This window comes from Myxine glutinosa, chromosome 3 (assembly GCF_964187855.1).
Source record: "Myxine glutinosa chromosome 3, kmMyxGlut1.1, whole genome shotgun sequence".
Lineage (NCBI taxonomy): Eukaryota > Metazoa > Chordata > Myxini > Myxiniformes > Myxinidae > Myxine > Myxine glutinosa.
This window is the reverse complement of record NC_136263.1, coordinates 203,542,749-203,564,818: the sequence shown is the minus strand read 5'-3', so window position 1 is coordinate 203,564,818 and position 22,070 is coordinate 203,542,749. Positions and strand designations below refer to the sequence as shown.

The following is a 22,070-nucleotide window of genomic DNA, read 5'->3' as shown; positions in this document are numbered from 1 at the left end:
AATTTATAAAATAATATTTATAAATATAAATTGTACATTGCAATGTCTCTTAATTATAACTTTATTTTCCTTTCAAAATGCTTGATTTGAATGTTGCTGACTACTTTTTATTTGTGAATTTTAAACAATAATGATTATTTGTTCTCATCTTCCCGACCTTTAGGCCTTCCACCAACTGAACTGCTTCCTTTCTCCAGGATCTTTCTTAATCGGCAGTTTTGAAATAAATATGTTCAACCATTATTGTGGTACCATTGATTTTTTTTTTCTCCCCAATTGTATCTCTAATATAATAACATGTTGTGATTACACTTTTGAAGTTGTTTTTCCTGAGAATTGTGATTTGTGTGATTTCACATTCTGTGGTTAAAGTTCATTGTTTCATCGTGAACACAAATACCTTATTGCGAGTTTTTTTTTTTTCAGCAATAGTTTGTGCTCGGTCCTTACAAAGATCGAAAAAAAATTGATGATCATGCAAAGAGCCATGGAGGTGCTTGTTTCTGCAAAGCAAAAAGAAGAGAAGCAGTTTGATGGGTAAAAAGAAACCAACGACGCAGTTTGCTCTTCTTTTTTTTTCTTTTTTGTTGTATACAAGATCGAGGCTCGTGAAAGAGCTAACATTAATCACACAAAAAGGCAACCGACACATGAAACACAAAATAAGGGCAGCGGAACACAAGATGGGGAAAGAGGGAGAAGGACACACAAAACATTTGAGAGCAAGGACATCGAGAGAAATGTGGGAGAGGTATAAAACATATGAACACTGCAAGGACTTCCAGGAAAGAAGAGGGAATTTCAAAAAAAGTGTATCTGGGGTGAATTAGCGGGGGTAGAAAAGATCAAGGTTTTGGATGGGGGAAGATAAGAGATGGTGGTGAACAGCTGTTTTAAAGACCTGGAGGGTGGAGTGGGATTGAAGGGAGTGGGGGAGTTTGTTCCAGAGGCGGGAAAAAAGGGGAATGAAAGAGTGAAGGTGAGCAGAGAGCCTAGATTTTGGCAGTTTAACCATAAGAGAATTGGCTGGCAGATCTTGTGCGACCTGTCGGAATATTAGGGGGACAGAGCACAGAGAGAGCTGGGGGAGCAAGGCCGGAGAGGAGTCGGTAGAAGACAGACGACCAACCTGCCTGCGGTGAGTGACTGAAAGGCCCTCTGAGTTAGCTTCATCGCAGGAGATTCCAATGATTCTGAAAGCTTTGGGTTCAACAGCGTGAAGCCGAGCTAGGTGTGAGGCAGGAGCACCGGTCCAGAGGGGGGAACAGTATTCCATTGAGCTGCGGATGAAACCCTTGTATGTGGTGAGGAGCTCAGGTGTGCCAAGGAAGGACTTCGCACGACGGAGGATGCCCAGTCGGCGACTGGCTTTGGAGGCCAGCTTGGAAATGTGATTATCCCAAGAAAGATCATGGCAGATAGTGAGACCCAAAAGCTTGAGCGACAGAACTTCTTGGAGAGGATTGTTGAGAAAGTAGATGGGAGGGTTTTCCAGTCAGTTTTTTCGGAGAGACATAGTAAGAGTGTGGGATTTGTCAGGATTGAAAGACATGTTCCACTTGTTTGACCAGTCTGTGATTTTGTCCAGGTCTGCAGAGAGTGAGGAGGCTGCAGACTGCCGATCTGAGGGATGAGGAATGGAGCGCCAGATAGTGGAGTCATCAGCAAAGAGATAGGATATTCCAGAGAGTCGGAGAGATCATTGATGAAGACAAGAAATAGCACAGGGCCCAGAACACTACCTTGGGGAACTCCAGCCAACAACAGGAAGGGGAGATGAGAGAAATCCATTCAGGGCCACACGTTGCCTACGACCAGAGGAATTCCACAAGCCATGAGTGGAGATTTCCATGGATACCATGAGGAGAGTTTGGTGAGCAGAGCTGGGTGCCAGACCGTATCGAAGGCATGTGATGTGTCAAGGGGGACAGCTCTGATTTCCTGTTTGGCATTGAGGACTTCCATCCATTGTTGAGACAGCAGAAGCAGCATGTCCAGAGTAGAATGGCCTGGTCTGAATCCAAATTGATCGGAGGTCAAGCCATTGGAGAAGCGGAAGGATTTGATATCCGAAGCAATGATGGAATCCGTGACTTTGCTGATAATTTGGAGCAGGCTGATTGTTCTGTAGTTTCAAGGATCTGTTTTTGCACCTTGTTTGTGTAATGCGATGATGTTTGCTGATTTCCAAGATGCTGGCAGATGACCTTGAGCAAAAGAGAGGGTGAAAAGAACAGAGGGTGAGATGGAGCGGCAGAGCAGGATTTTTGGACACGTGGGCTGATGCCGTTTGGGCTCTGACTAAAGATTGACGCACAAAGCATTAGCTTTTTTTATTTTCATGTTTTGCTTCCGACGGAGATGAAATATTTTATTTTTTGCTTTTTTGTTTCTGATTATTTTTTGCTGTTTTTTTATTTATCAACGTTATGTTAATTCCATCCATAAATTTTATGGCGTATTGGTCACAAAAAAACATTATTTGAACCGGACACAGCTAAAACAAATGGACAATGAATGGAAGACAACAATTAATGGAAGACGATTGCAATGGGCTGGAAGAAAGAGGAATACTGGACTTAGAGAGTCAATGTTGTAAAATTCACTTTCAGGTATACAGACGCTGTGTTGCAGAAGAGGGAAAAGAATGGACCATGTCGAGGGAGGCTTTCATCCTGCAATCGACTGGATTAGATTTATCAAGTCGAGATATTCCAGAAGACGAGACAAATTTATTTTGGGGTTTATACCATATTACATATTCATTCGCATTACAATATAATCAGTCTTTGACCCTTTTTAACCCACCAGCAATTTCCTCTGGTCATGTCTCCCTCTTGATTTGCAAAACACTTTAAATATCTGTCGATTGTCAGCGTTTATTAAATATTTATGTTTTATTTCTTCCCTGGTTTCTAGCTGGTGTAGCTTTTTCAGTGTTCGGACTAAAAAATCCATCCTGAGTAATCCTCGGTGGAAATCAGTCGAGGAACAGGTGTCACAAAGAGCAGAGCAGATGGGCCTGTAGCATCGTTAGAGCCTAATGGGATTTAACCGATATCCGAGACGTCTATTTCTCTTAAGACTCGGATTTGGATTTAATTGATGACATTGGAATCTAAATCCATAACGTTGCTACATAATTTGGAGCCACAGCAACTGAAACGGTAATATTACTTTGGGGACAACAGGCAGTCTGTTTTAAGTTTTTCTTTGATTTTAATATTTATTTGAAGCTCGCAATGTGAATAGAAGTTGAGAGTTTGCAAATAAATTCTGAATGGAAATATACCATTGCTTAAGCATGTTTTGTTTTGAATCAGGTGGTGGTGGTTGTGTGTGTGTTTTTTGACTTATTTATTTATTTACAAATTAAGATAAGTAAAAAGTATTTACCTCGACATAATTGAGTTTTGAGTCCAGTTCATCGACTCGGAGGTGTAAAGCAGAACATGTTGATGATAAACAAACGTCCATCGTACTTCAAAATATTCCGACTTCATCGAGGTAGAGAGAGTGTTTCTGTTGTCTCTCCGCTGTCCTTCGCCTTGAAAAGTTGCAAGGAGCAAACATGAACTTGTTGGGACAAGACCGAGTCAAGACTTAATAATCTTGTGAAATATTCTCGTGTTGGTGAAGTTTCACTTCAGCCCTAACCGCTCTGCTATTTTCCTGCCTATTTTCAAAGATTTCCTTGGCAAATTTCAAAGCCCATTCTCACAGTAGTTTTGTATAAAATCATTTAAAATGGTCAATGAGTCAAATAAATTCATAATGCGTGTAATTTAATCGTGCTTTGAGGTGTGGGTGGGGAAAGCAAAGGCAGGCACGGAGAGAATTTGGACTCGTTCCCAGACATCCTGTGATTGATGAGGGTTTCCTGCCTATTCTAACACTTCTCACATTGGTTTCATTCCCATATATTTCCAAGCTAAGAGAGAGAGAGAGAGAGAGAGAGAGAGAGAGAGAGGATACTGAAGTTAAGATGAAGATATGCTCGGTTCTATTATCATTTGTACAGAGTAATTTTGATTTATGTTAACACTGGAGAGCATGGGACTCTTTTCAGCTCACCTGCGACAAAAATTGTTCAGGTGAGGTATAGGCATCATGCGGTGTCCGGCAATGAGTCAGGTAGTCGGAATGTATTAAAATACCCCGGAACTAATTCTCCGAAACTACAGACAATTTCAATGAAACCTGACCACAACCTTCATCACCTGTGATGTTCTAAATTTGTTCACGACATTAAAAAGGGTCAGGGTCTATGAGTGTACAAGGGGAGTATTGACCTTCCTGCCCCCGCCCACCCCCTTTGCTCCCCAAAAAGGTATGTGCTTTTCCTCTCTGAAACGATACACACGATTTCGATGAAACTTGACCACAACCTTCATCATCCGTGATGGACTAAAGTTTGTTCATGGCATTAACAAAAAAGTGTGTTTTTCCCCCCAAAATAGCTATTTACTTTCTTCTCCGTTACATATTTTGTGGCTCATCCACACATCCCAGTGGTTCCCTAGTTCTATCAGCTAGGTGAGCCCATGGGCATCGCCCCTATTTGTTAGTATATATTGCCATATTGGATGATGGAGGAGTATATGCTTTTTGAGACTGTTATTGTATCATTGGAGGGAGGAGAGAAGGGGATTGGAAAGAATGGGGGTGAATATTAAACATTTATGGCTGGTAGGCCACTTCACCGATGATGTCATCATTGTCAAGCTTTTGTTCTCCATTGGGAGTACTTGACAATGTGCCAAGTTTCAATTTTTTTCCATTCAGCTGTTTCTGAGAAATCAAATTTTAATTTGCGTTTAATCCAAGATGGCTGCCACACCACATGACCTATGATGTCACAATTGTAAAAACATTCTACATGCGTGTCGCTCCTACCCTGAAAGCTTAGTCTCAATCGGACATATGGTTGCTGAGAAAAACGAGGTTTAGCCTGTACGTACGGATGGACGGATGGACAACCCCAAAACATAATGCTTCCGGCCACCTTCGGGGGTGGAGGCATGAAATTTCCAGTTTCCATCCCTTTTGCTCGAGAATTGTCGTTCTCCTAGTGAGGGCACGGCATCAGCGGCACACCCGCAACCTCAGCTGATGATGCCACCCCACCACCTTGTGCTGGATACAAAAGGAGAAGATTGCTCTCGTGTGGACTTCAATAGAAACAAGCGTTACGCCTAGGTCCCCCGTCGGTGAAGTGATGAGTTGACAAAGTGGAAGACGTGAGGCGGCCATCTTGGATTTTGACTTGGCGACCCAATTTTCAATAGCGTTCTTCCTTGTGCGTAGATACACCCACACACCAGATTAGAAGTTGGTACTTCGCTTATTTTTCAAGATATTCCGCTCAAGGTTCAGACATACATGGCGGCGGCCATCTTGGATTTTGACGTGGCGACCCAATTTTCAATAGTGTTATCCCTTATGCGTAGATACACCCACACACCAGATTAGAAGTTAGTAGTTCGTTTATTTTTCAAGATATTTCGCTTACAATGTTCAGATATATACCATCTTGGATTGGATTTTGGATTTTGATGTGGATTTTGGATTTTGGATTTTGACGTGGCGTCTTGTTTGGCGACCATCCAAGCCATCTTGGATTTTGACGTGGCGACCCAATTTTCAATAGGGTTCTTCCTTATACGTAGATACACACACACACCAGATGAGAAGTTTGTACTTCGCTTATTTTTCAAGATATTCCGCTCACAATGTTCAGACATACATGGCGTCAGACGTACATGGCGGCGGCCATCTTGGATTTTGACGTGGGTTGCACCCACACACTAAATTAGAATTCGGTCCTTCGCTTATGCACGGACGGAGGGGAAAACCATAGTCCCCCTTTCGCTCCGCGGTGCGACAGGGGACAATAAGACCAAATGTAAGTAGTTGGAGTCAGATGCATCGAGTCGAGCACTGTTTTTGCACAATTTATTTTTATTGTAAGGGATGGTGGGATCATAGGTTTATCAACTTTAATCTTTCCATCCTTCATTTGTAAAGAGCCTTATAACATTTTGGCAGAAAAGTGCATCCAAAGATGCCATAATTCGAAGATATAATTGCAAAAATCTTTGTAACTTCAGCAAACTTCCCTTGGGTACTGTTGTATGCGGGGATGAAGGCTAGAAACACCATGGTGGAAAATGCTATGCTGAAGCTAATGAATCTTAGTTCATTGGTGCGTGTGGAACGCTTTTGGCCTTTAAAAGATAAATACCAGCAAATTGCGAGCAGAAATGCCAGATAGATAAGGGCACACATCATCCACACCAGTGAAGCTCCAGAGCACTCCATAACGATGGTTCCAACGCGGATCTCAAAATTGCTGATTGGTCTGGGCTCGGCCACGATTCCCCAGGTCACACAGAAAACAATTTGAGGAAGTGCACAAATTATTCCCATTGCTTGTGATATCAAAAGTTTATCTTTTGCATTGGTGATTAATATTGCATCTGAAATGTATTAAAAAACAACAACGATTTAAACGGTAAAGGTAATGAACCAATCTAAACATTGCATAAATTAGAATTAGACGGGGACCTCAAAGCATTGGAGGTAGGTACAGGGATACTGGCAGGACTTGGAGGTAATTTGAGTGTGGATGGGTGATTGTGTGCACCTGTGCTCACTTTGATGTATGTGAGAGGGTCTCTTCAAGAGATTGAGTGTGGTTGGTGTTGTGTATCCTTCACGCTAAAACCATCTTCTCACAACCCTTCTCCGCTCTTACATTTTTTTTTTCAACACCTTTGTGATATTCCTGAGTCTGCCGCACATGAAGGCCTTTTTTTTCCTTTTCCAAAAAATACAATTGCTGAAAGACAAAAAAAATCAGGCCTGTCCATTTGCCAAGCTAATTTGGCCTTGTAGGCTGAATGTGTGAAGTCTGCATTTATCCCAGGCCTGATACCACGCATCTCCACTGGCATTGCCACCACTCATCTGGATTACCAAGCGTCAACACGGTTCTGTCCAAAACCTCTTCCGCTTGCTCCAGTTGCGCCCTCCGGATACTGAGCAGCTTTGCCCAAGAGAAAAAAATGGTTAGGCCTCTGTCTTTGAGGCAAACATACCTCTTGGTCCCCAATCCAATGCATCACTTCCCATCCTCCTCAAAGCAGAGTGGTTTTCAAAATCGATTCTAATTCCAAAGGGAATCCTCTATAACGACAACTAACGTGGACAACTCCTGCCACAAGCTGACTGTACACTGCCCCTCGCTGAAAATGGCCTCATCTTTCTCGACTTACACAACATTCTTGTCTTTCTTAATTACCTACTCTTTGAACATCAGTTGCACCGTGACGACATCTATTAACTAGATGGGAGTCAGAGAATGCTTAGCCAGTGCAGTCTTGAGAAGGACTTGGTGCGGATCAACTCCTCTGTTTTTATTTATTTATCCCTGGGCACTCGGCTCTGTTTAATTCACCATGTAAGTTCTGGGGGAGCTGGGGGGGGTGGGGGAGGGGGCAGCCAGACATCATCCAAGTAATATGCGCCGTACAAAATGATCATGTAACGTAGTATACGCCCGGTTTCTTAACCGCGCTTTTCACTTCGTGCACATGCAGGGTAAAAATCTGAGCGACACTTAGGAAAACAGAAAAAGTAGAACGGCACTTGGTAGAGCGCATACCTCCACCAGGCTGAACGGTTTACGCTTTGTATCCCACTGATAAGCCAGATCTGAACCAAAATCATGTTGCATGTTGTCAGACATGTCATTCAGGTTGGGGATCTCGCGAGATCTTGCGGGGGAAGTCACGGTTTTTCGAAGCTGTCCCGACCTTCATGCACGCTCAAAGTTAAGTAATTGTTCACAATTGTATTTTTGTCGAAACTATTTATCTTACGTGTATGTACCTATAGTGCGTCCCTTGGAAGATTATCGGTGTTAATCTTTCATACCTGTATAGAGTGGTCGAGTATTTTGTGCCGCAATATATTGCGGCCTTGTTGTTTTTTAAGCTTCCTCCCCTGGAGGCTTTGTTTTCTCTCAGCAGTCGATTGTGGTCCTGCTACTCTCGTTCTCTCAGTTTTTTCCCAGTCTTTTCACCCCATACTTCCTTGTTTAAAATCTTAACTCAGAAAAAAACAAAAACATTTCCTTCTTTGTTCTTTTCGTTCATTCGTTCTTCGACCACGTGTTTCACCCCCATTTCACGCCATTCCCCAGATCTGCTTTGCCCTGTTATTTTTGCTGACATCTTTTGCCATGTTCACGTGACTTGTGGTTGTCCCTCTAGGTGGAGGCTCCCTCTCCCCGTTGGTTTTTTTGTGAATATAAGACTGTTCTTCACGGTTCTGTTTAAATATGTTTAAACTTTCCGCTGCAGTGTTTTATTCAGTGGTATATTACAACACGCTGTTTTTCTTCCTATTTAAAAGGCTCCTTTCAATTTCCTCTCCAACTCATTCTACTTCAAAAAAATATTCAATCTCTTATAATTCTTCCTCGCTGCTTGCTCTAAATTCACATTCATTCCACCCCTCCTCTATTGTTCTTAAACGGATCGCGAACGTTAAAATCGTAATAAACCCAATTTGGTATAAATGTTCGTCTTTCATTAATCATCCACTTTCGAAACTCCCCCTTTGCCCCTCCCCTCCAAATCTCCCCCCTTTCCCCTCCCCTCCAAATCTTCCCCCTTGCCCCTCCCCTCCAAATCTCCCCCCTTGCCCCTCCCCTCCTAAACTCCCCCCTTGCCCCTCCCCTCCTAAACTCCCCCCCAACCCCTCCCCTTCAAAACTTCCCCCCCAACCCCTCCCCTTAAAATCTCCCCCCCTCCCACCTCCTTCTCAAAGCTGCCTCCCCACTTCATCTCCCTTCTATCTCATACTTCCACCTCCCCCAACCTTCTACTACCTCTACCACCCCTCAAAGAACTCCTTACTGTGCCCCATCCCATCACCATCAAACCTTTCGTCCTCATCCTTCCCTTTCTTGTAACTCTTCTGTAATCTCTGACAAACTATTAACTGCTCTTCCTACCTCCCCCGCCCATCCTTCATCTGCCCCTACCCACCCCTCCACCTGCCCCTACCCCACCCCTCCACTCTCCTGCACGCGATGCTCCCCCTCTCTCCTCATTAACGATATGGACCTCAAACATCCAGGGCCTTTGCTCAAACCTGATTGATCTCTCCATTCAGGTTGCTTCTGACAATCCAGACTTGATCTGCTTAACAGAAACTTTCCTCCTTCAAGATGTCTCATTCCATAATATCTCTTCCTGGTTACTCCCTCCTCCGGTATGATAGACCTGAGCCTCGTCCTGGTGGTGGGGTGGCTATCTTTAGGAAAAACTCTCTTTGTCACTCTCCCTGCACTGCCCCCTCTCCACCCCACCCCCAGGAGTTCCTCTGGCTACGGCTTCCTCTCCGCTCCCACCTTTTGTTCATATGTGTTCTGTACCGTCCTCCAAACAGTGATGACTCCATTTACATTTCGCTGTCTGACAACATGGACCAACTTCTATCAACTCATCCCAACTCTCTCTTCCTCATATGTGGTGACTTCAACTGTCATCCTGCCAGCTGGCTGGGTGTGGGTTCATCTCTCACCAGCCATGGCACCTCAGCAAAGGACTTCTGTGACTCATTGGGACTGACACAATATGTCAATTTCCCGACCCTGATCTCAGTCAATGGAGTATCTTCTCTTCTGGACTTGGTTATGACAAACTTCCCTGCAAATGTCTGCTGCTCTTCTTCTGCTCCAATCGGTTCTTCTGATCATGTGCTTGTTGAAGTGGACATCTCTCTGGCCATTCTCAGAGAGCCTCCTCAGCTTCGACGAGTCTGACATTTCATTCAGGCCGCCTGGCACGGGCTGCCAGCAGCCATCAATCATCTGGACTGGACGCCCATTTCTACTGCCTCTGAAATCAATTCTTCCTGGGAATTGTTCCAAAGCAAACTGCTTTCTCTCATGCACAGATTTTTGCCATCTCGTCTTCAGTTGTCTTACCCTTCCTCCCGTCCATGGTACATTGAATCTTGTGGTGAGGCAGTTGCCCTGAAAGAACTTGCCTTTGCCTCTTGGAAGGTAAATCTAACTGAAAGAAATCTCAGTTCCTTCCCTCAGGAGTGCCAGGAAGCACTATCTCTCCACACTCAAGAATGAACTCTCAAACCTGTCTCCTTCCTCCAAATCCTGGTGGCGTCTGGTAAAATCCGTTTCTGGTGTTTGTTTCCCCTCCATCCTCCTCATCCTCCTCAAGATGATCCTCCTCATCCACCTCACCTCAAATGGCTACACAGTTGACGCCGCACGTGACAAAGCCGAATGCCTCAACTCTGTGTTTGCCTCAAAATCTTGTGTCCCAAACCCATCTCTCTCTGTTCTCACCTTACCCAGTCGAACCCAACTGCTCCTGGACTCTGTGTCCTTCTCTCCTGACAAGGTGGAGGAGTTTTTGTCAAACCTCGACTCTGATTCTGCAACTGGACCAGACGGCATCAGCCCACGGGTCCTAAAATCCTGCTCTGCCTCTATATCTCACCCTCTCTCTGTTCTTTTCACCCTCTCTTTTGGTCAAGGTCATCTGCCAGCATCTTGGAAATCAGCGAACATTACTGCTTTACACAAAAAATGTGCAAAAACAGATCCTTGCAACAACAGACCAATCAACCTGCTCCCAATTATCAGCAAAGTCATGGAATCCATCATTGCTTCGGATATCAAATCCTTCCTCTTCTCCAATGGCTTGATCTCCAATCATCAATTTGGATTCAGACCAGGTCATTATACTCTGGGCATGTTGCTTCTGCTGTCTCAACAATGGATGGAGGTCCTCAATGCCAAACAGGAAATCAGAGCTGTCTCCCTCGACATATCACGTGCCTTCAATACGGGCTGGCAGCCAGCTCTGCTCACCAAACTCTCCTCCTATGGTATACATGAAAATCTCCACTCATGGCTTGCGGACTTCCTCTCTGGTCGTAGTCAACGTGTGGCCCTGAATGGATTTCTCTCATCGCCCCTTCCTGTTCCGGCTAGAGTTCCCCAAGGTAATGTTCTGGGCCCTGTGCTTTTTATGGTCTTCATCAATGATCTCTCCGACTCTGGAAAATCTTCTCTATCTCTTTGCTTATGACTCCACTCTCTGCCGCTCCATTCCTCATCCCTCAGATCGGCAGCCTGCAGCCTCCTCACTCTCTGCAGACCTGGACAAAATCAGACTGGTCAAACAAGTGGACCATGTCTTTCAATCTTGACAAATCTCACACTCTTACTATGTCTCTCTGAAAGACCGGCTGGAAAACCCTCCCATCTACTTTCTCAACAATCCTCTCCAAGAAGTTCTGTCGCTCAAGCTTATGGGTCTCACAATCTGCTATGATCTTTCTTGGGAAAAACCATATTTCCAAGCTGGCCTCCAAAGCCAGTTGCCGACTGGGCATCCTCCGTTGTGCGAAGTCTTTCCTTGGCACATCTGAGCTCCTCACCACATACAAGGCTTTCATCCGCAGCTCGATGGAATACTGTTCCCCCGTCTGGGCCGGCGCCCCTGCCTCACACCTAGCTCGGCTTCACGCTGTTGAAGCCAAAGCTTTCAGAATCATTGGAATCTTCTGCGATGAAGCTAACTCCGAGGGCCTTTCACTCACTCACCGCAGGCAGGTTGGTGGTCTTTGTCTTCCACCGACTCCTCTCTGGCCTTGCTCCCCAGCTCTCTCTGTGCTCTGTCCCGCAAATATTACTGCAGGTCGCAAAAGATCTGCCAGCCAACTCTCTTATGGTTAAACTGCCAAAATCTAGGCTCTCTGCTCACCTTCACTCTTTCATTCCCCTTTTCTCCCGCCTCTGGAACAAACTCCCCCACTCCCTTCAATCCCACCCCTCCCTCCAGGTCTTTAAAACAGCTGTTCACCACCATCTCTTATCTTCCCCCATCCAAAATCTTGATCTTTTCTACCCTACCTGCTAATTCACCCCAGATACAGTTTTTTGAAATACCAACTTCTTTCCTGGAGGTCCTTGTAATGTCCATATGTTTTATACCTCTCCCACCTCCCCCCAAGCCCTCTCCCTTCCACAGTTCTCTCGATGTCCCTGCTCTCAAATGTTGTGTTTGTGTCCTTCCCCCTCTCTCCCCATCTTGTCTACCGCTCTCCTTATTTTGTGTTTTATGTGTTGGTTTGACTTTTTGTGTGATTAATGTTAGCTCTTTCACGAGCCTCGATCTTGTATACAAAAAAAAAAAAAAATCCAATCGAATCGGCTTCTTATCACCAGCTAGCCAACCCAAATCCACAAATCCACAATACATACATAGTTATGTCGGTGGGGTACTGATATGTAGAGACAGGTAGATTTGTATAAATTATCATGCTCCGGATGTTGGGTGAGAACCATCACCATGTAATTTTTGTTTCGCTGAATGTCGGTTAAGTGTATATCTGTCCCCGTCACGAGGGGGCGGGATATGTTAACTAGCTTAGGGCAGAAGGATAAATTATCCCTTGTACATCTTACCCATGGTGATTTATCCTTTGTCCCTTATGGCACTGTGTTAGGTGCTCCTCCCCGACCCCCTGGTCACGGTGTACCTCCAAGCCCCGAGAGGAGTCACGGCAGAAAAATGTGTTATTCTGTGTGTCAAAGATCAATGGAGAAGCCACCCCAATTGTTACTCACAAACAAATATTGTATTGAGATCACACAAGAATAACGGTACAACAACAATAGTATTCAAAAGTACAATCAATATGTCCTATGATGGTACCATCAGTTTTGCAATGTATAACTCACTGTGCTCCAAGTGAGTGTAACAAGAACATTCCCCAATGTCTCCTATTCCCGGCTCCAAGACGAAGTTGATTCGCTCCAGCAAACGCTAGAACGATGTCCAAACGACCAGAATCCCGTGCGGATGGCCAGGCAGTCACACAGCCGGAGCTGTACAAAGGCGCCCTCAAGGCGACTGGGAAATCCAAAAGCGCCCGACAGGCGACCGAGAGATCACACCCTCGGGTACGGACGAATTAGCCTTTAAAAATCCGCGTCACACACACGCCCCAGATCGACGTCTGAATGCGGTGACTGGTCGAAAAGAAACGAAACTGCGAGCGAAGCACAAATCCTGCATGAGTCAAAATGGCTGACGACCCGGTCTCGTGGCGCACGGCGATGATTCTCTCCTGAATCGATCGCAAAACCTGACATGGAGTTTGACCGGTCACAGCGATGACAACTCCTTCGTAGGAATTCCTCTCCCGGAAACCTGAAAGTTTGCGAGTGACTCTGGCTCGCCAACGTTCGCTTCAGAACCCGGAGCAACTCTGCTTTCTTGTCCGACTCATTCGCTCCGCCCTTTTTCTCTTCTTCTTCGTCTTCCGGTTCCCAGTACGGTTTCATTTTAAAAACATTCCTTTTACCTTTTGACAATAATAATTGCTATTTCCCTCAAACAACAATAATAATAATACATGGAACCAGAAATGTCTCAAGTGGATGAAAGCCACCACAATGGAAGTGACGAATCCATAACACTGCTAGACACTAGCGCAGGAATTGCCCATTGAACCACTCATAATAATAAAACCAACCGGAAGCCAGGCATCGAGCACTGGGGCTGACAATCCCGCCTGGCAGGTACACATCACTCGGGCAGGCCGAGAGCCATGCCCAGAAGGACAGTGATTGGACAGGAGTTGACCAACAGGAAGGCCGGGGTAAGAAAGGACTCGCTGATTGGCCAGGGCGGAGCAAGAAGGCACTAATCGATTGTTGGAAGAAGCGGCGCATGGATTGGTGGAGAGCTGGACGAGGTGGTGGTGGCCTGTGGGGATTGGTGGAGAAGCGCTGATGACGTCACGACCCCACATTAAAAGAACTCTCGGACCGGCATTTTCTCTCTTGTTCTCTTCTTACCTTCACTCTTGTTTTGTTGCCCTCGACGACCTCTTGCTCCTTTGCTTCTTCTCCCTCACGCTATTTTGCTTGGACCGACCATGTTCAGAGACGCCATCGGAGACATGCATAAGCTATGGGAGGAGCCGCGGCCCAGGAAGTGCGGTTCTCCGTGCGTGGACGAGTGTACGAGCACTGCAGCGCAAATGGGTGCAACGAGGCCGGGTTCCCACCGATGTGCACGTTTCCCGCACAACAGCGCCGGCGCCCCGGACCCGTTCGCAGAGCCTGACGAGATCCCACCAGTGATCGGAGCTGAGTGCACACACACACACACACACACACACACACACACACACACACACACACACACACACACACACACACACACACACACACACACACACACACACACACACACACACACACACACACACACACACACACACACACACACACACACACACACACACACACACACACACACACACACACACACACACACACACACACACACACATCATTTATTTTCCAGTTCTTTCATCCCTTTTGTCTGTGTTTGGTTCTGTGTGCGGGAGCGCTCCATACAGGAAATATAGTTTATCGTCGCGCTTTTCTTTGTCCCGGCATCCGTTTTAATGACCCTTTTTGTTATTTTCCCTGTACATTTTAAATCCGGTTTCGTTTTGAGTTACTTTTTGCAGGTTGAAGACTGCCCTGCGGGATCGCTCAGGTAAGGGCTTCAGCTTCCTCCCCTCCCCTTTCTTCCTCCTCCGCATATATAAAATCTGCATTTGGTCATGGCCTCCGAGTAACGCTCAATTTACCTTCCGTGACTCTCCCAGTGTTCTTCCTCCCCCGCATATATAAAATCTGCATTTGGTCATGGCCTTCGAGTAACGCTCAATTTACCTTCCGTGACTCTCCCAGTGTTAACTGAGGGAATCACACGACAATACATAAATATATATATATATATATAGCCAAACAGTTCAATCTTGGTTTCATCAGACCACAGAATCTTGTTTCTCAGTCTGAGAGTCCTTTAGGTGCTTTTTTGCAAACTCCAAGTGGGCTTTCATGTGTCTTTCACTGAGGAGAGGCATCCGTCTGCCCACTCTGCCATAAAGCCCAGATCGGTGGAGTGTTGCAGTGATGGTTGTCCTTCTGGAAGTTTCTCCCATCTCCACACAGGATCTCTGGAGGTCAGCCAGAGTGACAATCGGGTTCTTGGTCACCTCTCTTACCAAGGCCCTTCTCCCCAGATTTCCTAGAGCTGGCCGCCCGGCCAAACTGACCAGAGTCCTGGTTGTTCCAAACTTCTTCCATTTAAGAATCATGGAGGCGACTGTGCTCTTAGGAACCTTCAATGCAGCGGAGATTTTTTTTGTAGGCCTCCCCAGATCTGTGCCTCGACACAATCCTGTCTCTGAGCTCTGCAGGCAGTTCCTTCGACCTCATGGCTTGGTTTTTGCTCTGATATGCATTGTCAGCTGTGAGACCTTATATAGACAGGTGTGTGCCTTTCGAAATCATGTCCAATCAATTGAATTTACCACAGGTGGACTTCAATCAAGGTGTAGAAACATCTCAAAGATGATCAAGAGAAATGGGAGGCACCTGAGCTAAATTTCAAGTGTCACAGCAAAGGGTCTGAATACTTATGTAAATGTGATATGTCAGTTTTTTCTTTTTAATAAATTTGCAAAAATTTCTAAAATCCTGTTTTCTCTGTCATTATGGGGTATTGAGTGTAGATTGATGAGGGAAAAAATGAATTTAAACGATTTCAGCATAAGGCTGCAACATAACAAAATGTGAAAAAAGTGAAGGGGTCTGAATACTTCCTGAATGCACTGTACATGCATATATACATACATACATACATGCATATATATAGCTTTTGTTACTATCTCAATTTTAGAAATTAGGCCTTTGTTGACCTTTTGACCTCAAATATAATTGGTGATTGTTGAATTCAGTAAGCGGATATGCAAATCCTCTTCAAATTTCAAGTCAATTATATCGAATTCAGGGTCTAATTCAGAGGGCATTGCTGCAGCGGCACATGAGCCTCAGCCAATGGTGCTGCCCCGCAGCCTTGTGCTACATATGTACGCACAATTGTTACTTCTACTTTTCATCCTAATTCTTGAAGATCTGCAAACATGCAAAACCCCTCCTCAAAATGCTCAGTGGTCGGGTCCATAGATAAGCTTGGCAGGGGCGCTCCTCTTGACTTCCCATTTCTTTATCTTTCTTTCCCTCTTCCTCATACTATATAGCCACTGCTATCACAATCGATTTGTTTGGGAAGTTGTCACAAGAGGATCGGGGTGAACTGAAAACGACGGCCCAGACAGCGTTTGTTCAAGTTCCACAACGGCATTGTTTATATTGCAGGCCCGCCACGTTATTAAGCAGTGCAGAGTGCTTTGAACCGATGAAACCTGTAAGCGCTGTCAGCAAGCTGCTCGCTGATGGAACACACAGTGGTTCATCAGGCACGGAGGATGTCAAACAAAAGGGGAAAATCAATTCAAGGAATAGAAGAAACAATGAAGAGAGGCTATTCTTGTCTCACAGCTGACCGAGGAATCATGAATTCAATAAACAACATTTAACATTATTCATGTACTTAAGGTAACCAACCGCTCCTCCCTCTTTACCCACAAACAACAATATTAACAAAAAAGTAATCTGAAAGGTTCTTTCACCTTGTGAGTTCACACTTAATCGAATTGTCATGTTAAGCAGTGAGCTTGCAGAAAATGTAAGGCACGCAATGTTCAGTCTCTCTCTAAACAAGCAAGTTAACTTTGTAGGGAGTCCCAGAAAGACCACATTGCTGGCAAAATTACTCCAGAGTGAGGCCATCAACAATCCGCTGATATGTGCGTTTGTATCTTGAACATCTTTTTTGTTGTGCAAATACAGAATAACAGCAGCAGCAATTGTCATCACCATCCCCAAGGACATCAAAGATAGCAAAGTGATTGCTAGAGCATCAGAGAAAGCCAGGAACTCCTTTGGCATTGGCACACACACCTTGCTCCTCTCTTGTGACCACATTTCTTGTGGACACCTTTGACATTCATGGGAGCCTGGATACAGAATCCATGATACGGCATTTTGCAGATCACGCTTTCATGTAGATAGGCAAACATTACTAGTTTTGTGATTTCAAAATGAAAAAATTGGAGTCATGCTTATTATTCAAAAAGTACAAACAATAAGTTATGCAGAGCACAATAATTGTAAAATCCACCCTCCCCCCCCCTCTCCCCCCCTCACCCACCAAAAAGGTTGCCATTGATTCATCAAATTGCCAATTTCATCAAGATTAAAATTGACGATCTTGATCAAATCTTGGGTCAACAGGATGAAAAGTGACGATTTTTCATATGAAAAATGGCGATTTTAGAAATTCGACCTTAAAATAGTTGGTTCCCCAATTCAGTGAGGCAACATGGAAATTATGTTAAATTTTTAAGTCAATCGGATGAAAATTGATGATTTTTCAGATGAAAATAGATTTTTGAAGTTTGACCTTGAGTTGACCTTTGACCTTTTGACCTCAAATAGTTTGTTTCCCAATTTAGTGACTCAATGTGCAAATGCTGTACAAATTTCAAGTCAATCGAATGAAAAATAGTGATTTTAGAAATTTGACCTCCAGATGACCTTTGACCTCTATCGATAGGCTTCTCAATTGTGATGACCTCCACAACTTGGTGAATTTTCATGACGATCAGTTTAGAATTGTGACCTGTAGGTGAGTGACAAACAGATAAGCAAGAAGACGTCATGCGGAGGCACGAGACTTGCAAAATCGCCCCCTCCCTACCCCCCCCGCCCCCCCAAAGTTTTTCATTGATACAGCAAATTGTCCATTTCATAAAGATTAAAATTAACGATCTTGATCAAAGCTTGGGTCAACAGGATGAAAAGTGACGATTTTTCAGATGAAAAATGATGATTTTGGAATGTTGGCCTTGAGTTGACCTTTGACCTTTTGACCTCAAAAATAGTAAGATTCCCTATTTAGTGACAATGTGCAAATGTTGTTCAATTTTCAAGTCAATCGGATGAAAATTGAGGATTTTTGAAACTTGGCCTATCTTGACCTTTTGGCCTATGTTGACTTCAAAAGTAAATTGTGGTTGAATTCAGTGACCATATATACATGTGCTCTTCAAATTTCAAGTCAGTTGGATGAAAATTTAGGATTTTAGAAATTTTGCAAAGTTGGTGACCTTTGGCCTATTTTGACCTTTTGACCCCAAAAACAATTGACTCCTTGCTTATGACCAACTCTACCATTTGGCGAAGTTTCGTGACGATCGGTTTAGAATTGTGACCTGTAGGCCGGTGACAAACAGACAGAACCACAAACGCAACCGACCAATATACTTGTAAAATCTTCGATTTTGCAAGTAACAAACAGACAGAATAACGAAAAATCACACACAGAGCGACACTTGGCAAAACAGAACAAAGTAGAAATGGTACTCAGAACAGCATCCTTTTGACCTCAAAAATAATTAGTGGTTGAATTCAGTGACCTGATATGCAAATCGTCTTCAAAGTTTAAGTTAAACGGTTTAAAATTGACAATTTTAGAAATTTGAAATTGTTGTTGACCTTTGGCCTATGTTAACCTTTTGGCCATGCTGATCTCAAAAATAGTTGGTGGTTGAATTCAGTTAGCTGAAATGAAAGCCTATTCAAATTTCTATTCAATCGGATTAAAATTGAGGATTTTAAAAATTTGTAAAAAAGTGATTGACCTTTGGCCTATGTTGAACTTTTGGCCTCCGCTGATATCAACAATTGTTAGTGGTTGGATTCAGTTAGCCGATATGAAAATCACATTCAAATTCCAAGTCAATTGGATGAAAATTGAGGATTTTAGAAATATGAAATTGTTGTTGGCCTTGGGCCTATGTTGACCTTTTGGCCGATGCTGATCTGAAAAATAGTTGGTGGTTGAATTCAGTTTGCTGATATGTAAATCCCATTAAAATTGCAACTGAATCGGATGAAAATTGAGTTTAGAAATCTGAAATTGTTGACCTTTGGCCTATGTTAACTCATTGGTCTATGTTGATCTCAAAAATAGTTGGTGGTTGACTTGAGTTAGCTGATATGTAAATCCCATTCAAATTACAAGTGAATCAGATGAAAATTAAGGATTTTAGAAATTTGAAATTGTTGTTGACCTTTGGCCTATGTTGACCTTTTGGCCGACTGTGATCTCAAAAAATGTTGGTGGTTGGATTCAGTTAGCCGATATGAAAATCACATTCAAATTCCAAGTCAATTGGTTGAAAATTGAGGATTTTAGAAATATGAAATTGTTGTTGACCTTTGGCCTATGTTGACCTTTTGGCCTATGCTGATCTGAAAAATAGTTGGTGGTTGAGTTCAGTTAGCTGATGTGTAAATCCTCTTCAAATTTCAAGTAAATCGGATGAAAATTGAGGATTTTATAAATTTGACAAAACAGTCATTGACCTTTGGCCTATGTTGACATTTTGACCTTTTGACCTCAAATATATAGGAATTTGTCAGACCACGAATTCTACCATTTGGTGAAGATCGGTTAAAAAGTGTAACCTGTGGGTAAGTATAAGTGAGCGGACAGACAAACACAAACACACAAACCGGAGTAACAAACACACAAACGCACAAACCGGAGTAACAAACACACAAACCGGAGTAACAAACACACAAACCGGAATAACAAACACACAAACCGGAGTAACAAACACACAAACCGGAGTAACAAACACACAAAACACACAAAATAACAAACGCACCCGACCAATATACGTACTTGAAAAATCTTCGATTTTGCAAATAACAAAGGAATGGAAGTAAAGCGTCCTTGCAAGAAGCATTGTTAAGTTGAAACTGGGGGGAGGGGGGGTGGGGAGTGGGGCTACATTGTGTTTAAAATAGTATGGACTGTGTTAGTGGGGCGGCTTAGCCCAAATATTCAAAAGAATTGTGCATTTTGTGATACAAGCACCAAATTTGGCACAAATGTACATTAATATGTTGCGAACATTTTCAGATATTGGGCCACTTGAAATTCCGTAATTTTTTTTTTCAAATTTTTTCAAATTTCGTAATTTCAAATTTTTCGGGTGACACCGTCACAATTTCGGTCTTCGAGGCCGGCCGATAGGCAAAGTGTGACCGGAAGGGACGAGGTTCTCCTGACCACGTGGCCCTCGATCTGGGAAGCGAGAGGCGTTCCATTAGTGGACGCGCCCCTCACGCCCGACTTTTGGGCGGCCCCGGCAGGCCGTTTGTTTTGACGTTCCGTGACAGGCCCCGCACCCCCACCTCCGGGCCGACCGGAAGCTTGTGCTGAGTACATCATACCTGAACAACTCAGTGAGGCAGAACACAGCAGTGCACACCAGGGTGACCCCTTCAGTGCATAAACCAATTAACCTGTCCACTGCAGGGCATATAGAAATGAAGTTATTTTCTGCATATAATAATAATATAAGTTCAGTTCTATATAACAATTTCTGTTATCACCACTACCACTACAACTACCACTACTACAAGCTTTGTCTGGAATTTTGTGGACTAACAGACAAACAGACATACAGACAAGCTGGGATCAAAACATTACCTCCTTCCACCATTGAGTGTAGAGGTAAACATCATGGAAATTATATCATGCCCTAGATTTAATTCATTCTTACCCGTGTATTTGCTTCACTGGTTCACAAGGTCTTTTGCATACATGTAATTCAGACTCTCGTCTTCATTGCTGACCACACAATGTTCGCAACATATTAATGTACATTTGTGCCAAATTTGGTGCTTGTATCACAAAATGCACAATTATTTTGAATATTTGGGCTAAGCCGCCCCACTATATCGGCCGGCCTCGAAGACCGAAATTGTGACGGTGTCACCCGAAAAATTTGAAATTACGAAATTTGAAAAAATTTGAAAAAAAAAATTACGGAATTTCAAGTGGCCCAATATCTGAAAATGTTCGCAACATATTAATGTACATTTGTGCCAAATTTGGTGCTTGTATCACAAAATGCACAACAGGTTTGCTATGCTGCTACACTATGTAGACAAGTAGGTTGGAGTTACACCTGTACTCGGTACACATAATAGGTAAGTCATGTGTAATATTTTCACCGAGAAGGCAGTGAGCATCCATCATATAGCAGCATAGGGTAAGCGATGTTGTCGTGTAACACCTGTTTAGAGGCGAGGCCAGGTGGCAGCATTTAAATTAGGCATGTGGAAGTAATAACACTTTAGTTTTCACTCCTTGTAAGTTTTCCATGAAGCCATGATCTGCTGCAGAGACTGTTGTCCTTCCGACAGGTTCTCCCATCTCAGACAAGGAACTCTGTAGAGCTATCAGAGTGGTCATTGGGTTGTTGGTCACCTCCATGACCAAGGTCCTTCTTGCCCAGTTGCTAATTTTGGTCGGACGGCCAGCTCTAGGAATAGTCTCAAGTTCCATATTTTTTCCATTTCCTAATGATGGAGCTCACTCTGCTTTTGTGAACTTTCAACACTCTATAAATTGTTTATACCCTTCACCATATCTATGCCTCCTCACAATTTTTTTTGAACACTTAGTCGAGGCTCGTGTAAAAGCGAATGCATATAACGTATAATAAATGGAGCAGGAGGTAAGAGGAGAAGTGAGAGGGAAGCACGCAAGTACAACATTTGAAAGCAGGGACATCGGGAGATATGTGGGAGCGGGAGGGTTTGGGAGGAGGGGGCATGAGAAGGGGGGGGAGGGGGCATGAGAAGGGGGGGGGGGGATGGGAGAGGTATGAAACACATGGACACTGCTAGGACTTTCAGGAAAGGAGTTCGTATTTCAAAAAAGTGGATCTGGGGTAGATTAACGGGGGTAGAAAAGATCAAGGTTTTGGATGGGGGAAGATAAGAGATGGTGGTGAACAGCTGTTTTAAAGACCTGGAGGGTGGAGTGGGATTGAAGAGAGTGAGGGAGTTTGTTCCAGAGGCGGGAGAAAAGAAGAATGAAAGAGTGAAGGTGAGCAGAGAAAAGCCATGCATGGAGATTTCCATGGATTCCATAAGAGGAGAGTTTGGTGAGCAGGGCGGGTGCCATACTATGTCAAAATCATGAGGCATGTCAAGGGAGACGCCTCTGATT

The 22,070-nt window shown here is 43.9% G+C and overlaps 1 protein-coding gene across 1 annotated transcript in view; it reads left to right on the top strand.

The window, feature by feature from the left end:
• The window catches only part of EIF3G (eukaryotic translation initiation factor 3 subunit G), a 39,415-nt gene extending 36,124 nt beyond the window's left edge, over nt 1–3,291 (top strand). The window contains exon 10 of the mRNA XM_068109501.2: nt 164–3,291. Coding sequence (XP_067965602.1) covers nt 164–179 — 16 coding nt within the window. The 3' untranslated portion in view covers nt 180–3,291. The remainder of the gene's footprint in view (nt 1–163) is intronic.
• The last annotated feature ends 18,779 nt before the right edge of the window (nt 3,292–22,070 follow it).